General features: G+C 38.5%; 1 protein-coding gene across 1 annotated transcript in view; it reads left to right on the top strand.

The window, feature by feature from the left end:
- The window catches only part of LRP1B (LDL receptor related protein 1B), a 1816831-nt gene that overhangs the window by 1082077 nt on the left and 710146 nt on the right, over positions 1–24608 (top strand). The window contains exon 21 of the mRNA XM_060178059.1: positions 18755–18937. Within this exon, the coding sequence (XP_060034042.1) occupies positions 18755–18937 (183 nt within the window). The remainder of the gene's footprint in view (positions 1–18754; positions 18938–24608) is intronic.

The raw sequence follows: 24608 nt of genomic DNA, 5'->3' as shown, positions 1-24608 counted from the left end.
TAAGAAATCAAATGTTCCATATGAAGACTTTACCTCAGAAAAGTCGTATGTTTAAAATTGGCCCATGGGAAGTCAGGCGGTAGTGCAGCAGGTGGCGCAAAGCACAAGGATCAGTGTAAGGAACCCAGTTCGAGCCCCCGGCTCCCCACCTGCAGGGGGGTCACTTTACAGTTGGTGAAGCAGGTCTGCAGGTGTCTCTCTTTCTCTCCCCTTCTCTGTCTTCCTCTCCTCTCTCTATTTTTCTCTGCCCTGTCCAACAAGGACATCAATAACAACAACGATAAAAAAAAGGGCAACAAAAGGGAATATATATTAAAAAATTTAAAAAAATAAAATTGGCCCATGTACTCCTTCAAAACACTTTCAAAAAAAAAAGAAAAGAAAAGAAATCTACAGTGATTATCACTTTATCATCATCATAATCAATATATGGGGGAAAGGTAAATGGATGGTGTCCTCCTAAATTAATTTATGCCCTGCTCTTCCCTCTTACTGTTCTTCTCCTTTCCGAATTTCTTCTTTTGGCAAAGGAGGTATAGTATCTAATTTAGAAAGCATTATGATTGTCATAATTATTGCTGTACATGCATACAGATACACACACACAAGCGCACACACACTACAAGCAATAGTGGAATGGGTAGGGAATCCATAACATACTGATCCCTTCCTTTGTTTTAATACCTGTTTATTATTAATTTAACACTAGTTTCTTTTTTGTTTCTGAATACTGGTACTTGTTCATGAAGTTTCTGCTTCCAGATTTCCTGAAACTTGTTATTAGAAGTCCTACTGATTATTACTTTTTGCCTCTGTGCTTGTAAAATATGTGTCTGCAAGGTACATTCTTTTGAATGATGATACTGTGAGGCCTGCTTTTCAAGCACTTCCCCTTTTGCCATCTAGGGCAATTCTGGATATGTCAGAGATTTTTCTTGGCCTACAGGCTAAAAGAGAAGAATATATCACCACATGCTAATCACCCACAACTCTGGTATCTGGATGCTATCCTGAGAGCCTGGAGATTGTGTATGGGATAACTAGAATAAACTCAATATCTTATGATATCAAAATAATGTACCTGATGCAAATGCCATTTGGACAATGACAGTTTTATTAAGCACCCTTATCCTGATGTTTTCCCTCTTAGAAATATATTCTGATTTTTATCTGTGTGATGTATACCACCTGTTTGTTACTTATGTCTTAACATTTGCTCCTGATGCATATTTTACTAAAAAAAAAAAAACATTTTAAATCTTCCTCATTCCTTTTTGATGTAATACATAATTTACAAATAAATACTTCTGGAAGCTTGGCATAGATGGGCACACACTTGACACTGTCCCAACTCGGGATATGCTGTGTGTCTCCCACCTGACATCTTCTGATCAACTTTATGGCAACTGGCTATGCTATTCTTTCTCTACCCAGGGACACATCTCAACTCAGGGTACTGGCAACTGGCCAAGGTTCTCCAGCTGTGTATCCCCATAGGTACTTATTTCCATAGTGATCTTTTTGTAAAGCTGCTGTCTGAATCGTTCTTCTGGTTAGGGAAATAAGCATTGTTAGATCCTTAAAGGGCTTTGTATGGAAAGAATTCTTCTGTTACCTCAAGTTTGATCATTTTGATTTATTTTTGAATTTACTTTTATTTTTTGCCTCCAGGTTTATTGCAGTGGCTTGGTGCCTGTACTATAAATCCACTGCTCCTGGAGGCCTTTTGTTTTTTTCCATTTTGTTGCCCTTGTTATTATTGCTGTTGGATAGGACCGAGAGAAATCGAGAGAGGAAGGGAAGACAAAGAGCGGGAGAGAAAGATAAGACACCTGCAGCCTTGCTTCACTGCTTGCAAAGCGACCCCCCCCCCTTGCGGTGGGGAACCAGAGGCTAGAACCAGTATCCTTACTACTGTCATTGTGTGTTTCATGCCATGTGTGCTTAACCCCCTGTGCTATGCCCAGCCCCCTCTTTGAATGTATTTTAAAAGAAAATATACGGGGGCTGGAAGAATAGTTCACCTGCTTTGTCATGTGAGAAATCCAGATTTAAACTCAAATCCTGCCTCATTAAAGGAAGCTTCAGGGGCCAGGCAGTGACACACCTGGTTAAGCTCACATACTACAGTGTGTAAGGACATGGGTTCAAGCCACTGGTTCTCACCTTCAGGGGGAAGCTTCACAAGTGGTGAAACAGGGCTGCAAATGTCTCTCTGTTCCTTTACCTCTCTATCTCCCCCTCCCTTCTCAATTTCTCTCTGTCTCTATCCTATAAATAAATAAATAAATATTTTTAAAAGCAAGCTTCAGTGCTATTATATATTTATGTGTATATGTATATATACACACATATGTATAAAAGAAAATTGTTTAGTATATTTATACAACTATTCCCCAATTATCTCCAGAAGTTGTTATAAAACTGCATGCTAAATAGCATCACTTTGGACTTGATGAAGAAGGGAGGAGATTTTACATATAATAGTCTTGTCCAAAATATGACAATTTACTCTAAATGCAACATTGAATAGCTCTCGCATATTTGGAATTTTCCTTACTGTTGAGGAATATCTGACCTTAATTTAGTTTCACTGTTCTTAAATGTCTTCTGTGAGTTTAAAGTAGTGTAATTAGTACCTCGTCCCCAAATGAGCAAGTTGGGTGATGCTGGAACATATGTGATCTCTTATTCACATCACAAATGCAAATTAAATGCAAATTTAAAATTAACTATGTATTGACCTTCAATTTTGATTCATTACGGATAATCTTTAACAATTTTCCAAATCCATTTAACTGTATCGCATTATCAAATATATCACACTGTTAATATGCATGTTCACACGTCCTCAGTCTTCAGCTTGAACTATTTAACTTTGTTTCTGCTTTGAAACTTCCAATTTCCTTTTGGACTTTTCATTGTTCATTCATTCACTCACCTCACTACTTCCTTGTTTCTAAATTTAAGAAAGAAACCAGAATGTTTTTCTCTTTGTAGATTTGTAGTCAAGCAAATTATTTGATATACTGGTGAATAGATGAATGTTTAATAAATAATTATTGAGTTAGACTGTCTTAACCAGAAAATTCAATCATGTTCTCTAAACTCAATCATTTTTTTCTTAATTGTCACCAGGCTTACTGGGGTTTAGTGCCTGCATGGCAAACCCATTAATCTTGGTGGATATTTTTTCTTTCTCTCTCTCTTTTTTTCTTTGTTTTTCATTTGATAGGGAAGAGAAATTAAGAGGATAGAGGGAAAGAGGGAGAGAGGAAGGGGGGAGGGAGGGAGAGATAGAGAGAGAGAGAGGAGAAAGCTGAAGCCATGCTCTACCACTTGTGAAGTTTCCCTGCAGATGGAGACCATGGAGCTTGAACCCTTGTCCTTGCACATGGCAATATGTGTGCTCAACCAGATGACCCACTGCCCAGCCCTCCTTCATTTACTTTGTCTTCTGAATTTAATAACTTTTAAAACAGATTTTTGACTTATTTTTTCAGAGATAAAGAAATGACAGTAAAAGAGAGGAAGAAAGGGAGAAAGAAGGGAGGAAGGAAGGAAGGAAGGAAGGAAGGAAGGAAGGAAGGAAAAGAAAAGAAAAAGGGAGAGAGGGAGGGAGGAAGGGAGGGAAAAAGAAAAGATTGGCATATGCAGTGACAAGAATGTGACCTGAGACTTAAGGTTTGCCAGTCCTGTGCTCTACCATGATCATCTACTAACTTGTCTGTTTACCCACATTAACTCCAGAATCTGGAGTCTCTCTGACTGCTGCTGCTTCTTCCTTTTTCCCTCCTCTACTTCCTCTTCCTTCTCTTGCTCTTTCTTTCTTTCTTCCTTTCTTTCTTTCTTTCTTTCTTTCTTTCTTCCTTCCTTCCTTCCTTCCTTCCTTCCTTCCTTCCTTCCTTCCTTCCTTCCTCCTTCCTTCCTTCCTTCCTTCCTTCCTTCCTTCCTTCCTTCCTTCCTTTCTTTCTTTCTTTCTTTCTTTCTTTCTTTCTTTCTTTCTTTCTTTCTTTCTTTCTTCCTTTGTCATTGCAGGGACATCACTACCTCCATGGAAACTTTTTTTTTTTCAGAGAGAGACAGCAGATGGAGAGAGAGAAAGCACTATAGAACTGAAATTTTCCCCAGTGCTTTGTACTCAAAACAGTATCCCACACACTAATGGCGCCCTCCTGGATAAACTATTTTGCCTATTCAGGAGTTAATTTTCTTGAAGGCATATAGGATGCAGTGAACTAAGTTTACATTTCTTTAGTATCACTCATTTACCCAATATCTATGTGTAGTTTCATCCCATGACTCAGTAAAATAAGACAGATAAGATGTTTCCATTAATTTTTTGAGAGGTCAGGTATCTGGTGCATATGGCATGTGTGATTTCAGTGCTCCCATATCAGTTTTTTTCACTCAGATAAAGAGATACCACAGCACAAGGTACTCCTCAGGTATTACAGTACTCCCTTTGTGGTGATAGGATTGAACCTGGGCTGTGTTCATGGTGTATCATGAACCCTACTCAGTGAACAGTCTCTCTGATCACTTCTTTTGTTTGTAAAAAAAATCTCTCTGCCCAATGGATAGTGAATTTCAGTCAAATGGTAAAGCATTAAATCTTGTCTTTGTTTCTATTCTTCAGTAGTAACTGCCCAATAAGGAGAGTTCGTTAATGATAATCTGAGAGGAAAAAATGAACTTATAAATATTGACAATCCACCTAAATGTCATTAAATTTGCATGTGTTCTTTTTTATTCAGTCCTCATAATAGATATTGCTCAGAGAAGTTAAAGTACTTGCCTCAGATTATAAATCTGATATCATATATTTGTCCATTCTTTAATCTAGCTATAAGGTATGTAATCTCTCTGATGTCTTAACACTCTATGATATATATGAACATCCAATAATTATAAACTTGTAACTAAATATTCAGTTTCACCTTAAAATGAGAAAAGAAAGACCATAATTAGCTAGTTGCTGTAATGAATTTTTCCAAAAAATGTCAGAAAAGACCTTGGTCATTACATTAAATAATCACAGGTCTGTCCTCCATTTTGGTTTCTTTCTTCTGCTCCTGCAGCTATCTTTGGCAAAGTGTGTTCTGGAACTTTGCCATTGGAATATCTGTGGACTTTCCCTAAAGCATAATTCTTTAGTCACCAAAGGTATTTATTTGACTTCCATGATCATTTGACCACATAGATTCAGAAAATGTAGAAAGTTGGAAAAAATCAGGGCTGGGCAGTAGTGCACTGGCTTAAGTGCACATAGTATGAAGTTCAAGGGCACACTTAAGGATCAGGGTTCGAGCCCCCTACTAGAGGGAGTCGCTTCACCAGCAGGGAAGCAGATCTGCAGGTGTCTTTCTCTTCTCCTCTTTATCTTCCTCTCCTCTCTCAATTTCTCTCTGTGCTGTCCAATATAATAAAAATGAAAAAATAGAAAGAAAAAAAAGGCTGCTAGGAGCAGTGGATTCCTAGTGTAGGCACTGAACCCTAGTGTTAACCCTAGAAGCAAAAAGAAAAAAATTAAAAGGTCAGTTTAGTTTGATGACAATGTTCTGTTGTAGATATGATGAGGCTGGTAATTTTGATGCAAAAATATTCTTTAATTTAAAAGTTATGCCATATTATTTTTTGGACAGTCCAGAAAGCTCTAATAGTACAGCCAAACCAAAAAGTAGATACTAACATACCAAGACAGATTAGAAACACTTAAGGCTGTGCTGTTATCAAGATTAATTTGTAGATGAAGACTCATATTACATATTTAAGTATAGAGAATGGTGGTTAAGGTCAATATCTTTTGACTTCTAGACTCTATCACACCTCCACTTAGCTATACTATCCTGTTTCTGGCAATTCTATAGAACCCACATTGAAACTAGGTGACAGAGAATAGCGTTCACCATCAAGACTCAGGCGTGTTTTGTTCTTTCACGAAAGCATTCTGTCACTTGTGTGCTTAACCAGGTGCGCCACCACCTGGCCCCAGGAAAGCATTCTGAAGAAGCTTTCAATTCACTTTTATTAAAATACAATAAAAACCACTATTTCATAGTCACCAAATTTTATAGAGAAGGAAGAATTTGGCTTTGAATTTTAGGAAAGTAGGAAATTATGTTATGAGCTCAGCAACACCATAAAAGTTTCTCTCTTCATATTTTTGGCTATTATCTTTTTATAAAAATATCGATTACTTCCTGATAAAATACAATTTAAAGAAAATTTAAACTCTAATTTAGAGAAATATAATATCCATTTTCAATGAGACACAAATTGTCTGGCTTAACTTTATCCTCTCAAAGAGTGATTTCATTTCCTTAAGAAATTTTAATACTGAAATATCAAACAATGTTAATTATTAATGGATTTTACCCATAGGAAACCTCTTTTTGTTTTCCAGGCTGAAATAGCTCTTGAAAGGTCATTCTGCCCTTAGTACTGCAAACAACTTTCACATCAAGTGCAAAGAAAACTCAGGACATATTAATTAATTAATAATAAATTCCACATTGATAATCTATAATATTTATAGCTATATAGTTCATTCAGATAAATATTAATTATAAAATTAAATGTTAAAAAATGGTTAATTTATATAGGAAGAGAGAAGCTAACTATCCTAATCTTTGCTACAGAAAATTTTGGCAATTGATCCTGTCTTACTCATAGTAAGTACAGCTTTTGTATTCAGCCAGTATTTATGTATCTTGTCACTAAGCAGAGTAGCCATTCTGCATTTTATGGATATAATTAATAACTACATCCAAAATGTAGCAAAATATCTCTCTTGAAAGGAGAAACCATGTTTCTTAAACTTTGAATATAATTGAAAAATAGTGGTAGAAGTAAATCAACTTTCACAGTTTTTCAGTTGTTTTCTCATAGTAAGGTTGTAGATAATGAGATAGTAAGACTTAAGACATCCAGCAGAAAATAAGAAAATAGGAAAAAAAAAAAAAAAGTCCGACTCCCCTCCCCTGCAAAACAACTTACCAAGAGATCTGGTAGGAGATTGAATGACAGTTTTTTGTTTGTTTTTTAAATTGAATTTTTTTAAATTTGTATTAGTGATTTAATGATGGATTGTGGGGTAAGAGGGGTACAATTCCATACAGTTCCACCAGAGTTTTATATCCCATTCCCTCCATTGGAAGCTTCCCTATTCTTTATCCCACTGGGAGTATGGACCAAAAATCTCTATGGGGGAGGTGCGAGCTCTGATTTCTGTAACTGCTTCTCTGCTGGACACGGACATTGACAGGTTGATCCATATTCCCAGCCTTTTTCTATCTTTCCCTGGTGGGGTAGGGCTTTGGGGAGGCAGGGTTCCAGGACACATTGGTTGTCTGCCTAGGGAAGTCAGGTAGGCATTATAGTAGCATATGAAGCTTGGCTGAAAAGCATTAAGATATAAAGAAGAACAAATTGCTTAATAATCAGGAACCAAAAAGTCAGAATCTAGCTGATGAGATTTGGGTCTTCATAAGGGAAGAAATCTATTTTAGCTATATTCTGATGGGCCCATGACTTTACTAATTTTTGACTGAGCTAACATGCAGGTGAGCTGAAAGTGGGTATAGGCCTAGAAAGCTGGATCAGAGAAGAGAGTAGCTCCCTAGGACCCATATCTATTCATATTTTGCACAGGAGGCTGTGTAACCTCGACATTCCTGTCAGCCTGAACTCGCATTCCATGGCCACAGCTAGGAACATTCTAAGCTGTACTCATTTCAGAGTCAGAGTATGTTGACCCAGGCTCCCTTCAGAGAGTGGGACAGTTTCTACCACTGTTGTTCCCAAATTGAGGGCAAGGTCCTTTAGAGGCCCACAGAGGGTTTATGATTTTGTTCCTGATGGAGATGACCAGTGATGGTGGAGAGAGGGATCTGTTAGAGGTTTAGGCCTATCATATCTATGTGGAAATTCTCAGGATTCCCTCACTAGGGCTCAGATGATGAGGCCGCCTCCTAGTGGCCAAAAGAGCCACCATTAAAGTGTGCAGGTCTCTTGCCATGTTTTCTAGTTCTTACTTTATCTGACAAAGTTAGATTAGAGTGATTTAAAGAAGTGAAACAAGAAGTGGGAGAGGTGGGTATCTAGGTCTAAGGAGAAAATATTTGATTAGTACTTTATGGTGTCCGCTAGGTCTTTCTACTTTCTTGCTGCACTTATTGAGTCACTATAGACCACTGCACACTTTTACTTTAATATATATTCCCCTTAATTTATGGACACCTGTGCACATGTGCCCTATCTCATGTGCCCTGGTCTATATCTAAATTCTGTTACTTTGTTAGATGTGCCACCCCAAGTGGAACCAAGAGGTCCTCTGAGCTACGAAAAAAAATCTCACCAGAGTATTAGAGCTGGACAGTTGAAATCCTAGGCCTGGCATCTCTGCACACAGTCCAAAGTGAAATATGTAGAGGTGGCACTGGTTTCATTGATTTGGTTGAAGTCAGCAGATGGAATATTAAATGGTGTGGTTGAGGTCAGCAGATGGAGTGTGGATCAAGAGAAGCATGAAGGAAAACAAGCAAAGCCCCAGAAATTCCAGGAGTAAGAGAAATCTGGTTTTATAGAGAATGTGGAAGGTTCCTTACTGTCTTAGAGTTTAAGGCAAGAGATTATGATTATTATTATAACCAAGTTATTTAGGAACTTCATTTACTTTGGAAGTTCAATGGCTAGGATTTGCTATACCATACAAGATCTTACCATGATTTACGTCATATAAAGCTATTTACAAATAACTGTCTTTTATACTGATGAAACCAGTTGCATCTGGTCTCCCTGGTCTATGATTATAGGTGATGTAATAGTTCCAAAAAATAAGTTATTATTAGAAATGCATTAACAATTTAATTTGTTAAAATTCAATCATTTTACTACTTTGAAATCTTAAGTGCTTAGACTGAAGGAATATATACTCAGAACTGAAGTTTATGCATTAAAAAGCTTGAAACATTCAATCTATTATCCCCTCTCATATTGATTAAGTAGTGATTTATAAGACTATAAGTTAACAGGAGTATATATTAACACCATTCCTGCCACCACAGGTGTTCCTACCCCCAGCCCCTACAGCAGAGCTGAAAATCTCCCCTCTCCTCTCTCATCCCCCACCCGCCCAGAGATTTTAGTTTGTGCAATACTCCAAACTCAGTCAAATTCTGCTTTGTGTTTCCCTTTCTGAATGACAGAGTTCTTGACTTAGATCACTACCACCACATGAAACTCACAGTAACAAAAAAAGAACTCAGTGGATTAAGATAAAAATAAGTGATATTTTGTAAGTATCAATAAATAAGCAGTAGAATAAAAACATTTCTCTATTCAAGAGAAAAAAAAATGGTATGGGACCAGAAAATGGTTTAACTGATAATGCACCTTCTTTTACTATACGTGAGGATCAGGATTCAAGTAATAGCCACTCCACAGAAACAAGATGCAAAGGGGAAGCTTCACAGGTTGGGGGCAGCACTGTGTTCTTCTCTTTCTCTCTATCTCTTACCCTCGCTCTGAAAAAAAAAAAAAAACAGATTAAGAAATAGTCTGATAAGAGCACTGGAGTTATCAGGGGTTAAACCCCAGTGAAGCCCTCGTGGCAAAAAAAAAAAAAAAAAAAGTTAGAGCAGGAATAGATAGCATAGTGGTTATGCAAAGAGACTGTCATGCCTGAGGCTCTAAGAAAGAAGTCCTAGGTTCAGTCCCCCCCCACACCACCATAAACTAGAGCTGGGCAGTGCTCTGGCTAAAAAAAGGTGCCCAACAACAGATGAGTGGCTGAGAAAGTTGTGGTACATATACACAATGGAATACCATGCAGGTATTAAGAACAATGAACCCACCTTCTCTGACCCATCTTGGATGGAGCTAGAAGGAATTATGTTAAGTGAGCTAAGTCAGAAAGATAAAGATGTGTATGGGATGATCCCACTCATCAACAGAAGTTGAGAAAGAAGATCTGAAAGGGAAACTAAAAGCAGGATTTGACTGAATTTAGATTAGGGCACCACAGTAAAAACCCTGGGCTGAGGGTAAGGGTGGATGTTCAGCTTCACGTGGCGGGGGTGGGGGGGTGGGGAGGGATGGGACACAGTCTTTTGGTGGTGGGAATGGTGTTTATGTACACTCCTATCAATTTGTAGTCAAATCACTATTTAATTAATATGAGAAGGGAAAATTGATCGAATGTCTCAAACTTTTTAAAGCACAGACTGAGTCTTTTTTAATACATAGGCTGAGTCTTTAACATGTTGACTCTTAAAAACTTAGACCAGGGAGCCGGGCTGTAGCGCAGCGGGTTAAGCGAAGGTGGCGCTAAGCGCAAGGACCAGCATAAGGATCCCAGTTCGAGCCCCCAGCTCCCCACCTGCAGGGGAGTCGCTTCACAGGTGGTGAAGCAGATCTGCAGGTGTCTGTCTTTCTCTCCTCCTCTCTGTCTTCCCCTCCTCTCTCCATTTTCTCTGTCCTGTCCAACAACGACGACATCAACTACAACAATAAAAAGACAACAAGGGCAACAAAAGGGAAGATAAATAAATAAAAATTACAAAAAAAAAAAAAAAACTTAGACCAGGGAGAACAGAAGCAACCAGTGGCACAGCTATATACAAATGATGTCAAAGGACATAAATTATGGTGATGTTCTGTATGATACAGCAAATCCTAACAAAGGGATTTTTCAAAGTTAACCTAATTGCCAAATAATGTGATTATAGTAATAACTATCTACTGTCTTCTTAAACCCTAAGATAGCAGGAACCTCCTGCTTCCTCTTTAGAGTCTATATTTCCCCCAGTCCTGGAACCTCTAGGGCGGGGCTCACTTTCCTGCATGCTTCTCTCAAATAATACCAAGTGATATTGCAGCCACTGATCCCAACCTGATTAATGCAATGAGTACCACCTCAGCATGCTTCACTTCAGACTGTTTCCAGAGACGTCAGGCATGGAAATGTCAATCTTTCACCCTCATTACCTTTCCTTTCATAGTATTCTCTAATTCCATTAGAGGAGGTTCATTTCCTAACATAATCCCAAAATCTAGATATAGACCAAGTCCCATAAGATAGAGCATATGTTTACATGTGTCCATAAATTAGGGCAAAATATATACCTGAAAGCAAAAATACACAATAGTCTGTAGTGAGTAAGTATCAAGTTCCTAATGAAATAGTGTCTACTTAGATTTAGATACCCTCCTCACCTACTTCCTATTACAGTTCTCTCACTCACTCCAAAGCTAACCTCATCAAAGCAAGGACCTCAAAAGCTGAATAAGGGCAAAAGACTGGCATACTTTAATCTTCTTCTTCTTCTAGCGTTTGCCCTTCTTCTGTAGCCAGTCAACAGCATCAGGTTGAGTCTGATGTAAAGTTTCGAGACCTCCTTTGAATCTGGAGAGGTGGCAGTCGTTGACTATGTGGGTCATAGTCTGTCTGGAGCCGCAGGGGCAGTTCGGGTCATCTCTGGCTCCCCAGCGATGGAACATAGTGGCGCACCGGCCATGGCCTGTTCGATAGCGATTGAGGAGGGCCCAATCATAACGTGCTAGGTCAAAGCCGGGTTGACGCTTGCAGGGGTCTGTGATGAGGTGTTTGTTCTTTACCTCAGCTGACTGCCAACTCTGTTTCCAAGAGACTGGAACAGAGAAGTTCAGTGTAGGCGTAGGGGACCAGATTGGGTGACGAGACGTCAAGCGTTGGACAGGGTGGGCGAAGATATCCACGTATATTGGCAGGTCCGGTCGAGTGTAGACGTGGGAAATGAACTTAGATGATGCCGCATCCCCACGAATATCTGGCGGGGCAATGTTGCTAAGAACTGGCAGCCATGGAACCGGGGTGGAACGGATGGTTCCAGAAATTATCCATACTTTAAGGATGACTCTTTAGTCACTATCAGGCCACCCCATCAGCTGGGGCCCTCTTTGGGGAGTCCTGATATTCCCAAACAGACATGAATTTATTCGAAGCCTAGATCTTGAATAAATCCCTCTCTCCATTGTTACCGGTCATTTCTATCAGGAACAACACAATAGACCCCTTTGTGGGCCCCCATAGGACCGTGCCCTCAACTTAGATCAACAATGGTAGAGAATGTTCCATCCTCTGAAGGGAGGCTGGACAATATACTCTATGTTACACCTGAGGAAGATGGGTCCTGATATTGGGGCAGCTTATAATGTTCCTACTTATGACCATATATATATGAGCTCAGATCTACAGGGATGCAGAAGTCACATAGGCTCCTAAGCTGAATATGGACCCCAGATCACATCAAATTGATGAGGTTTACAGTCAACAATATTTATACACCTTTCCCATATTTGGGATCTACTCTATTCCCTGATCCAGTTTCTGGTCCTTCTGCTAGCCATGATATCATCTCCCCAGACAATAATTAGGATGCACCTGCATATCAGATTTCAGACTCAGGAAAAAACAAACAAACAAAAAACACTAGTATAGCCACAGGCCCTTTGGAATATAACTAAAATATGCCTACTAGCTATCTACAAAATGGAGACCCCCCCAAATTCTTCATCTGCACTACTCCAGCCTTTAGGTTCATGATCAGTCAACAATTTGTTTGGCTTTGTATGTTAACTCTCTTTTCAGCCACCAGGCTCCAGATGCTAGCATGATGCCGACCAGACTTCCCTGGACAGACAACCCCACAAATGTGTCCTGGAACTCTGCTTCCCCAGAGCCCTTCCCCACTAGGGAAAGGGAAAGACAGGCTGGACATATGGATCGACCCATCAACACCCATGTTCAGTGAGGAAGCAATTACAGAAGCCAGACATTCCACCTTCTGCATCTCACAGTGACCTTGGGTCCATACTTCCAGAGGAATAAAGAATAGGAAAGCTATCAGGGGAGGGGATGGGATACAGAGTTCTGGTGGTGGGAATTGTGTGAAGTTGTATCAATCCTATCCTATGGTTTAGCCAATGTTTCCTTTTTATAAAATAAAAAAAATTAAAAACGGGGGGTGGGGGGACAAGCGGCAGTGCAGTAGGTTAAGTGCACATGGCGCAAAGCACAAGGACGGTGTAAGGATCTCTATTTTGAGTCCCTAGCTCCCCACCTGCATTCACAGTGAAGCAGGTCTGCAGGTATCTGTCTTTCTCTCCCTTTTTCTATCTTCCCCTCTTTTCTCTATTTCTCTCTGTCCTATCTAGCAACAATGACAGCAATAACAATAATAATAACAACAACAATGATAAACAACAAGGGCAGCAAAAAGGGGAAAATAGCCTTCAGGAGCAGTGGATTTGTAGTGCTGGCACTGAGACCCAGTGTTAACCCTGGAGACACACAAAAAAAAAGTTGATAATTAGTATCTTTCAAAGACTGTTCTATCAACAACTGTTTCTTACTTATGTGAAATTTCAACTGAATTTGAACTTATATATTATGCCCCTGAATTATATTAACCAGATTTATTCATTTGTTGCTAAGGAATTTTAGTTCTTGGCTGGTTAATGTTAACACATATACTCAGATCCCTTCCATAAATAAGTGTAGTTTAAAAAAAAAAAAGAGGGTGTAGCACAATGGGTTAAGCTCAAGTGGTGCAAAATGTAAGGACCGGCATAAGGATCCCGGTTCAAGCCCCTGGCACCCTACCTACAGGGGAGTCGCTTCACAAGCTGTGAAGCAGGTCAGCAGGTGTCTATCTTTCTCTTCCCCTCTCTGTCTGCCCCTCCTGGCTCCATTTCTCTCTGTCCTATCCAATGACAACAACAATAGCAACAATAATAACCATAACAATAAAAAACAGCAAGGGCAACAAAAGGGAATAAATAAATAAATATTTAAAAAGGAAAGGAAGGAAGGAAAGGAGACAGACAGAAAGAAAACCCTGTGTTTAAACTACTACAAAAGCAGACAGTGAACCAGAATTGATCTGTAAGTCATAGCTTGCTGATATCTCATTAAAAATGCACTAGAGGGAGTCGGGCTGTAACGCAGCGGGTTAAGCGCAGGTGGCACAAAGCACAAGGACCGGCATAAGGATCCCGGTTCGAACCCCGGCTCCCCACAGGTGGTGAAGCAGGTCAGCAGGTGTCTATCTTTCTCTCCTCCTCTCTGTCTTCCCCTCCTCTCTCCATTTCCCTCTGTCCTATCCAATAACAACAACAACAATAATAACTACAACAATAAAACAACAAGGGCAACAAAAGGGAATAAATAAATAAAATAAATATTTTTTAAAAAAAAGAAAGAAATGTCTTTTTAAAAAAATGCACTAGAGGCACATTCCAAAAAAGCCTTGGGCTGGCACGTTACCTCACCTGGACAGTGAACTTGTTTGTTTTGTTTGGGGTTATTGGGTTTAGAGCCTGCAGAATAAATCTACTGCTCCCAGGAACATTGTATTCTCTTCTTTATTTTATCTGATAGGGCTTCATTATATGTGAAGCTTCTCCCCTTGTAGGTGGGGACAGGAAACTTGAACCCCGGTCCTTGTGTATAGTAATGTATGTACTCAATCAGGTGCACCACCTACCAGATCAGCCCCTAGTCACGTTTTATCAAATGCATGACTCCAGTTCATGCCCAGCCTGTCTTTTTTTTAAAAAAATTTTATTATATTCATTTATTGGATAGGGACAGCCAGAAATCAAGAGGAAAGGGAGAGCAAGAGAGACAGAGAGACACCTGCAGCCCTGCTTCACCATTCATGGAGCTTTCCCCCTGCAGGTAAGGACTGGGGGCTTGAACCTGGATCCTTGCACACTGCCATGTGTGTGTTTAACCAGGTGCACCACCACCCAGCCCCCTCAGTCTTTTTCTATTTGGAAAAAAAAAGTTATTACAGAGAAGTACAACCCAGTGACAAGAAAAAGAAGGAGGAGGAGAAGGAGAAGAAGGGGGGTGGGAGGAAAAGAGGGAAGAAGGTAGTTTAAAAAATGTTACAAATAGAATATTATATAAATATATTTTTGCTATCTTGATTTTTTTTTAATTCTAGGAAAGAAAGAGTCCTCTATTTCTATACAGTTGCTAGTCTTCTAAGTTCAAATATTTAGTCTCAGTGAATTCATGTGAATATTGGAATAAATTCTACCATCAGTTGCCATATTTTCTCCAGGGTTTTACATTTATTTATTTATTAGATTTCCCAAATTTTGTGCCTAGTTTAAATAGCTCCTGGGCAAAAATATAATAAATTTGCATTCATTAAAAAAACATAACCAACATCAGAAACATAACAGGAAAACAGTATACATATAAACACTCTTGTCCTTTACAACACTATTGGGATACACTGAATTACAATGATCAATTGTGTGCCAAGCCCTGCAGCTTAGGCAACAGGGGACTCTAGGGAACCACACAGGCCTGGAACTGACATTAGAATGGTCATCACAGGCTTTTCAGAGGAATGTAGCTCTTCATACAGGGAAACATCAGTTGTTAAAAGAAGCTGATTGCATTTAGCAAGAAGGTTAAGAGAACATAAATCTTGAAAAATATTTTCAGTATGTTCTGGTAGAAGAGAACAGTATAGCTTAAACATGAACATCCACATAAACCTACTCTACATTAAAAAAAATAAGGTTGTGGCACTGTTGTTTTATATATAGGATAGGTACAGAGAAATTGAGAGAGAAAGGGAGATAGGGAGAGGGGACAAAGAAAAAGAGAGGGAAAGAGAGAGATAGAGATAGAAAGGGAACAGCAGTACTGCTTTACCACTCTGAAGATAGGGACCAGGGGCTTGAACCCACATTTTTATGCACAGTAATATGTGTACTTAACCAGGTATACCACTGTCCGGTCTATTATTAATATGCTGTGAGAGAGAGGATAAGAGGAAGAGAGCAATGCCAGACTGTTTATGTGTGTGCTCACTCTCTGTGTCAGGATACAGGTAACAGTCTACCTGATTGTGATATCAGTTTTGAGTGTTAAAAAGACAAAATAAATGCATAATGCAAATTTAAGGAATATTGCATATTTTCCCTTCCTACATACTGTAACAATCCCCAAAGTTATCTATACAAACTGGACACCATGTGCTATCAGAATCTAGCAAAATGCTGGTTCTCATATGTCTGTAGAGTTAAATCTGAACTGACAAAAACAGATAATACCTATGGTTTCCTCTTTAGCTTACTTTATTCCCTCTTTTTACATCAGACAATAGTCTTTTTTTTTTTTAGCACTGCTGACTTTGAGACTATCACTCATTTCATTCCACTTTCCTCTTTCTCTGACGCTTAATCATGACTTATAACTCTCATATCTTGTCATGAGAATGCTTCATCTGAAATTGCCAAGTCCAGTTTAAGTTTCCTTCTTAACATTTTCTCACAGACTTTTCTCCTACAGTAGCACTTATGGCACTGCTTTTTAGCGGGGTAAACCACCCACTTCCATTGATAGACAGCATGCTGTCAGCTCTATTTCTTGTTGCGCATTGAGATTTCAGTAAATGTTATTTATATGGTCTACCTATTTCCAGTTAAGTCTCTTAGTATCTTTTTTGTTTGACACACAGCAGTTACTGGGAACTTTCTTGAATCAATTGACACCAAAATGGGAAATCAATCCCATATAGCTATTTTTTTAATAAAGTGAGTGTAAAAGGAGCTAGGGAACATTAGCAGCTTAAATGTAGACAAAGTCAATACAATTTGGAGAGAATAGCATTACCAATATGATATTTCTGACAGGTGTATTAACACTCCTAAGAAGAGAATGCTTGCACCATTTAGATTTGAATGTTTATACTACTCTATTGCTTATTTCTCCAAGCTTTAGTCTTGTTTTTCAATTATTGTAATATTATTGTTTTAGTAGCCTTTGCTATAAAACAAAAAGTCCAGGAAAATAATTCATGTATTTAAAATTAATGTATAGATTTACATATAAAGGATAAATAGATAAATTTGCAAAACACACACACACACACACACATATATATGTATATATATATTCAATTTTATTTACTTTGATAGGGCAGAGAAAATTGAGAGGGAAGGGATATAGAGAGGGAGAAAGACAGGACACCTACAACACTACTTCACTACTCATGAATCTTTCCTTCTGCTAATGGGGTCCAAGGGCTTTTGCATGGTAACATGCACTTAACCAGGTGCACCACTGCCCAATTCATACAGAAGTATATATATAATCTTAGGGGGGTTGGGTGGTAGTGCAGCAGGTTAAGTGCACATGGCACAAAGCACAAAGACTGGCATAAGAATCCCGGTTCAAGCCCCGGCTTCCTACCTACAGGGGGTCGTTTCACAAGCGGTGAAGCAGGTCTGCAAGTGTCTATCTTTCTCTCCTCCCTCTGTCTTCCCCTCCTCTCTCCATTTCTCTCTGTCCTACAACAACAGCTATAACAACAATAACAATAACAAGCACAACAAGGGCAACAAAATGGGAAAAATGGCCTCCAGGAGCAGTGGATTCATAGTGCTGGCATGAGCCCCAGCAATAACCCTGGAGGCAAAACTTAGATAATCGTAGTATTCTCTCTCTCTCTCTCTCTCTCTCTCTCCATATATATCTTTTTTGCATACATCCTACTTTTACCTGTGTGGTCAAATTATGGAAGTCAAAATTTTAGTAGTGAAAAAAATATAGTATATGCAAATGTTGAATTATTTGTCTGGTCAACCGAAGCATCTATAATATTACCATAATACTACATGTGGAGGTTCAGCTCTTTAGTGCTAACTTTCTTCAGTAGATGAAAAGTTTTCACTTTTCAGCTCAAACCAATGGCATTTAATTGCAATATAATTTTACTTTAGGGCAGCTATATTACAACAGTGAAAGCATACCATTCTGACTGATTCTAGAATTGACATTTTATTCCATAAATAATTTATTTATATATTAATAATTTGATGCTTTTATTCTCAAGATTTTGCTAATGTGAGAGTGATTACAGGTTTTTTTTTAAATTTATCTCAATAGACCAAATGAAAATTTCTAAAGAAATGTGAAAAGATCAACCAAATTCATCATATAGATAAAATAGGAAATATCTTTTATGTGTTATTTAAAAAAAAAAAGATCCTTCATAGATCCCAGTCTCTTTATTTATTCACTTACTTATTTTTTGACAGCAGAGTTTTCATTGGGGCTTCATGTCATAGTTCACTATTTCCAGCAGGTCAGTCTCTCCTCCTCCTCCTTCTCTTCCTCTTCTCCTCCTCCTCCTCCTTCTTCCTCTTCTTCTTCTCCTCCTCCTCTGCCTCCTCCTCCTCCTTCTCCTTCCTTTCCTCTTTTCTTTATTGCTGTTCTCTTGTTGTGGAAGGCAAGAGACAGGGAGGAAGAGAGAGTGAAAAGGAGAAACACTGCCTATAAAAGTCTCCCCCTTGTCTGGTGTTCTCTTGTGGTGGCTGGGACTTTAAACCTGGATTTTCCAGTGTGGTGAAGTGTGCATTCTACCAGGTGAGCTGTCTTCTAACCCCACCAAATATCTTATTATCAAAACTATAGTTGAAATCACAATGGGATGTTCAGGCATTATCTTCATGCATGTGGTACTTTCAGAAGCATACAGATGACAAGAAGCATAATCATCTCACCATATTAACATCTTTCTAAAATGAATTTGTAATGCGAAAGTATTATAGCAATTAGGTAACTGAGGTAGATATTTCTTTTTCTCTGGCTTCATAGTAGTGCCTGAAGGGAAAAAAATAAACTTGAAAGCTTATCAAATAGAATTGTAATTTCTTGGCTCTCTCCCCCCTATTTCAATTTAAGAGATTCAGTCTCCTGCTGGTTGTAATGGGAATGAATTCCAGTGCCATCCAGATGGAAACTGCATTCCTGATCTATGGCGCTGTGATGGGGAGAAAGACTGTGAAGACGGTAGTGATGAAAAAGGCTGCGATGGCACTTTACGACTGTGTGACCACAAGACCAAGTTTTCTTGTCAGAGTACAGGTAAGCAGAACATTGGGTTCCCTCCTTTTAAAATGGTATTTATATATTTGCTTATTTATTTAATAAAGACAGTTTCCAAGAAGAAAGGGGGAGATAGGCAGGAAGAGTGAAGGAGAGACCCCTATAATGTTATTTTACCTCTTGTGAAGCCTCCCCTTGTTAGGTGGGGGGCTCGGGCTTGTAACTGGCTCCTTGTAAATGCTAAGAAGTGTGTGCACAATTGGGTGTTTCAATGCCCACCCCCAGGGTTCACGTTCTACCTTGGAATTTCTGGTTATAGTGCCCTGTCAGTCCATTCTCAATTCAGTTCTCACTAATTTTTAAAAAGGGGGTGGAGTCAAGGACCAGAATAAGGATCCTGATTCAAGAAGTCTTAGTTTGGGTATGTTGGGTAAAAGAATATCACTGTAAGCTTAGAAATGATCTTTGTGGAACATATTAATTAATATTAACAGATGGAGAACTTGTTAAATAAATTAATTATTGACCAAAGAATAAGATTTTAATAGACCTATTCAAGTGGGAAAAATCAATAATTTCATTAAGAATAATATTGTTTTAAGCATATATGGTGTATAATTCCATATACTACTTCTGTGTTGGCTTGGTTGTCAGCAGTCTTTACAAGAATATATTTAAGATACTGGAAAGGCTATAATAAAATATGAACTGACATGGAAAATTCTCAGCTTAAATTAACTTAATATGTGATCAAGATTTAGCAAATTAGTGGTAAAACATAAAAGCAGTCTGCAATTTCATTATAAGAAGAATATTATAAAGGGGGGCAGGAAGTGACACACCTGGTTAAGCACTCACATTATAGTGCACAAGGACCCAGGTTCAAGCCCCTCGTCCCCACCAGCAGGGAGAAAGCTTCATGAATGGTGAAACAGGTCTATAGGTGTCTCTCTGTCTCTCTCCCTCTCTATCTCCTCCTCCCCTCTCAATTTCTATCTAATGATAAGTAAATAAGAACGCGTTTGGCAAAGGACAGCCCCTCAACATTAAGTTGGAGGACTCGAAGAGCAGGACCAACAGCTTGAAAGTTGCCAGGAGCTGCTTGTTGCTGGCTTTGAAAGTGACTGGGATCCATGTGGGTTCAGTTGGCTAGGAAGGATCGTCAGTTTCCCCAATGAATGGGTACTCACGGGATGCACCACGGGAAGGTCGATCCAATGCATCCATAATAAGTAAATAAATAAGTATTTTAAAGATTTCAAAATTTAAAAAGAAGGATATTATAGTTTTCTAGTAAGGTAGATTCTAACAACTGTTTATTGGTGAAAACTAGTTTGTACGTTCACAGCATAAGCATACAAGATAGCATACAGGTATTCCACACTAAAGCAACAACTTATTGAATTTTCCCCCTTTTATACATTCTTCTAATGCATTCATTTTATCACAAAAAATTTAAGTATTAAATAGGATAGTTAAGGAATAAAATAAAATGTCCTCTTCCTATATTTGTACATTGATATGTGGTTTTGTGCCAGAATTTATTTCCCCATGGATCTACTGCAACACGTTTTGATTGCGTTCATGGGTTCTGATTACAGCTGATTGCTGGAAACATATGTGCATAGGTGTCTATTTGGACAGAAGTTTTTGACTCATTTGGAAAATATCTAAGAGGATTATTGCTTGATTGTATAGTTAAAAGAGTATGTGTAGTTTTGTAAGATAACATCACACTGTCTTCCAGAGGTTTTGACGTTCCCGGTGGCTGAGGAGTTCCTGGTGTTCTATAACCTCAATAGTATTCATTGCATCAGCATTTTGAATTTTCACCATATAACAGTGTGTAGTATAACCTCATGGTTGTAGCATATTTGTATTAGTGATTTGAGAATGGTTTGCAAGATTATAAGATTATGGGGCTAGAACCTCACACCTGTGAGAATGACTCACATCACCAAATAAAGTGATTACAAGTATGGTGGGGATGTGGAGAAAAAGGAACTCTGGGACATTATTGGGGGACATGCAAGCTGGCCCAGCCCTTATGGAAAACAGTATTTAAAGTCCTCAAATAAAAATGGAAATACCTCATGATCTGACAATACCACTCAAAGGCATATATCTAAAGAACATGAAAGAACTATTTTGAAGGGATCTATGCTCTCTATATTCATAGCTGCATAATTCACAATGACCAGACAATGTGTATAAATGTCCATTAAGGGATAATTGAGTGACATGTTATGGGACATATACTCACTAGAGTACTTCTCTGCAATTAAAAAGGAGATATTGTGTGCATCAGGACAAAATGGATGATACTGAGGAATGATTATGCTTACTTAATAAAGACATTAAGGAGGTAAAAGATTGGGGCCTGGGTGGTGGTACACTGAGTTAAGAGCACATAGTATGAAATAAGGGCCCAACCTACACAAGGACCCCAGTTTGAGTCATCGGCTCCCCAACTGTGTGTGTGTGTGTGGGGGGGTCGCTTCACAAGTGGTGAAACAGGTCTTCAGATGTCTGTCTTCTCTCTCCCTTTCTATCTTCCCCTCCCCTTGCAATTTCTCTCTGTCCTATTGAAAAACTGGCCGCAGAAGCAGTAGATTCATAATGCAGGCACCAAGCCCCAGAGATAACCCTGGAGGCAAAAATAAAAGGAAGTAAAAGACCACTCCAAAATGGTTTTCACAGATGGATAATATAAAGAATTGCAATGAACATGCGAGAATAAAAACGTAACTAAACTACTATTTCACTGTTTATAGAACTTGTGAGAACTGTGATAATTCTCACTGATCAATTGGGACTTTTGGTGATGGATGCAATGTGGTAACATTCTTCTGCAATCTTATAACTGTGTAAGCCAATATTAAATCATTAATAATGTGAAAATAAATCGTTGAAAATAAGGGATTGTAGTGGTAGAGAGGGGTGTGTGTTTGTGTGTATTAGAATGTCTTACCTCCAAAGTCCCAGGTTCAATCCCCTGCATCACAGTAAGCCAGAGCTGTGCAGTGCTCTGGTGTTTCTCTCTCTGTCTTTCTCTCTCTGCATCTCTCTAAAAAATGAAGTAAATAAAATACTTTTAAAAAAAAGAATGTCTTACACATTCTTTTTTATAGAATAGAAGTCACTATTATGTATTAATAATAATATTTCCCTCTTTAAAAATTAGCGAAAATGAAGAAACACAATAGAGTGTATCATGTGTAATATTTGTTTAGAAACATTTTTAAAGTATCACTTTTAATTAAGTCTTTTGACTGGCTGTCTTTCCCAAAGGTTTCCCATAGATTTAATTGAAAAAAAAAAAAGCAATATATATTTTCATGTCATATTCCAGGTTAGGGTTAAGACTTTTTTATTTTTTTATTTTTTTTATTTAAGAAAGGATTAATTAACAGAACCATAGGGTAGGAGGGGTACAATTCCACACAATTCCCACCACCCAATCTCCATTTCCCATCCCCTCCCCGATAGCTTTCCCATTCTCTATCCCTCTGGGAGCATGGACCCAGGGTCATTGTGGGTTGCAGAAGGTAGAAGGTCTGGCTTCTGTAATTGCTTCCCCGCTGAACATGGGCGTTGACTGGTCGGTCCATACCCCCAGTCTGCCTCTCTCTTTCCCTAGTAGGGTGAGTCTCTGGGGAAGCTGAGCTCCAGGACACATTGGTGGGGTCTTCAGTCCAGGGAAGTCTGGCCGGCATCCTGATAACATCTGGAACCTGGTGACTGAAAAGAGAGTTAACATACGAAGCCAAACAAATTGTTGAGCAATCATGGACCCAAAGCTTGGAATAGTGGAGAGGAAGTGTTAGGGGGGTACTCACTGCAAACTCTAGTGTACTTCTGCTTTCAGGTATATATTTTGCAGTAGTTTATGGATACGTGTGAACATATGCTCTCTCTTCTGTGAGAGGGTTAAGACTTTTAAAGTATGAAGTAGATTTTAGCAAAACAATAGAACAAAGCTAACTGACACACATGGGGATTTAACTGGGACTGGGACTTCTTAAGCATTGTGCTCTGTTCTCATCCTCTGTGTAATGAAAGTCCTTTTCAGGTTTCTGTGAGTGGCAGAGTTATTCTTTCTTCTCTGTGCTTAGGTTGTTTTGTTTTCCTCTCTTATTGTTGTTTCAGTAAATACAACGTACAAGAATGAGCTTCATTGTTTTTTTAAAATCAATACAGAGAGTGTGTACCAAAAATATCCTACAATGGAATAATGATTTTGTTAGTATTTTATGACAGACATAAGTGAAGCATTTCTAAATATAGCACTTTTATCTCTCTGTAAGCAACACTATGGGACACTTATTTATTCATGTTGAAAATGTGGTAAGCTATCCATTGTCTATGAGTTGTAAGCTTTGCATATTTCTCTTTTATTTCCCCATAGAAACAACCTTTTACATTTGAAAAAAAAAATTAGTTGTTCAGAAATTACCAGTTTGATTGGCTTATAGCTTATTCTGTTTCACTTTATGCTAACTGCTCCTCTTTGATTTATCCCAGAGGTAATTTTAAACTCTTGGTTGTGTACTGACTTCTCTATTCATTCAGATCCTTATCTGAAGAAGAATACACCTTCTATGTGGCCCAGAAGTGCTGTTTAATTTTTCTTAATTTACTTTTTCCCCCCTTTGTTGACCTTTTTGTTTTATTGTTGTAGTTATTACTGTTGTTGTTATTGATTTCCCTGTTGTTGGATAGGACAGAGAGAAATGGAGAAAGGAGGGGAAGAAAGAGAAGAGGAGAGAAGTGACTCCCCTGCAAGTGGGGACCCAGGGGCTCAAAACGTGATCCTTACACTGGTACTTGTGCTTGGCGCCATGTGCACTTAACCCACTGTGCTACCACCTGACCCCCCAGAAGAGCTCTTTTAATATTGATTCTGTGATCTCTTATCTAGTTGTAGAGCTGTGTAGTGTTAGTCACTTTTCTTGCTTGAACATGTTTCTTTTTTCATAATAATTTTTATTTTCTCTCTATATATCTACTCTGTTAACCTCAAAAGCATTTACTTGAATGTAATTTCTTCCCCTGTTCCTACATTAAATCACTTGGGTAGCATATGTTTTATCTCAATCACGCATTCCTACACCCTTCGCAGTCCTTTACTGAAATTACTGATTCTGTGGACACAGCAATAGCTTTGTGGTCATTATCTTCGGTGGATTGAGTCCTCATTGGCCAATCAGCACCAAATTATGTTCAGCTATATTAGCTAACTTCTAAGTGTTTTTTTCCCCCTGACCTATATACAATGATAACACTAATAACCAGTATAATGTATAATGCATGTCTTGAACACAAAACAACCTTATTGAACGATAATTTTGATTGAATTTTGACTTTCTCTTCAACACACAGCCTTGCTTTGCAACACATACTCTGTACTTGGATTCTCTCCCTAGGATTTTTTTTTCTTTTTTCCTCTAGGGTTATCTCTGGGGTTCGGTGCCTGCACTACGAATCCACTGCTCCTGGAGGTCATTTTTTTCCCCATTTTTGTTGCCCTTGTTGTTGTCATTGTTGTTATTGTTGGATAGGTCCTTGCGCTTTCTCCCTTGGAATTTTATATCAGATTATCTTCTTTAACCACTTACCATTTTAAGTTATCTGTGTATTTCACCTTTTTTTTTCTTACCCCTTTCCTTCATTAATTGCTTGTATTTAATAAAAAAAATAAATGCATAGT

Source organism: Erinaceus europaeus, chromosome 18, assembly GCF_950295315.1.
Source record: "Erinaceus europaeus chromosome 18, mEriEur2.1, whole genome shotgun sequence".
Lineage (NCBI taxonomy): Eukaryota > Metazoa > Chordata > Mammalia > Eulipotyphla > Erinaceidae > Erinaceus > Erinaceus europaeus.
This window is presented reverse-complemented; position numbering and strand designations above follow the sequence as displayed.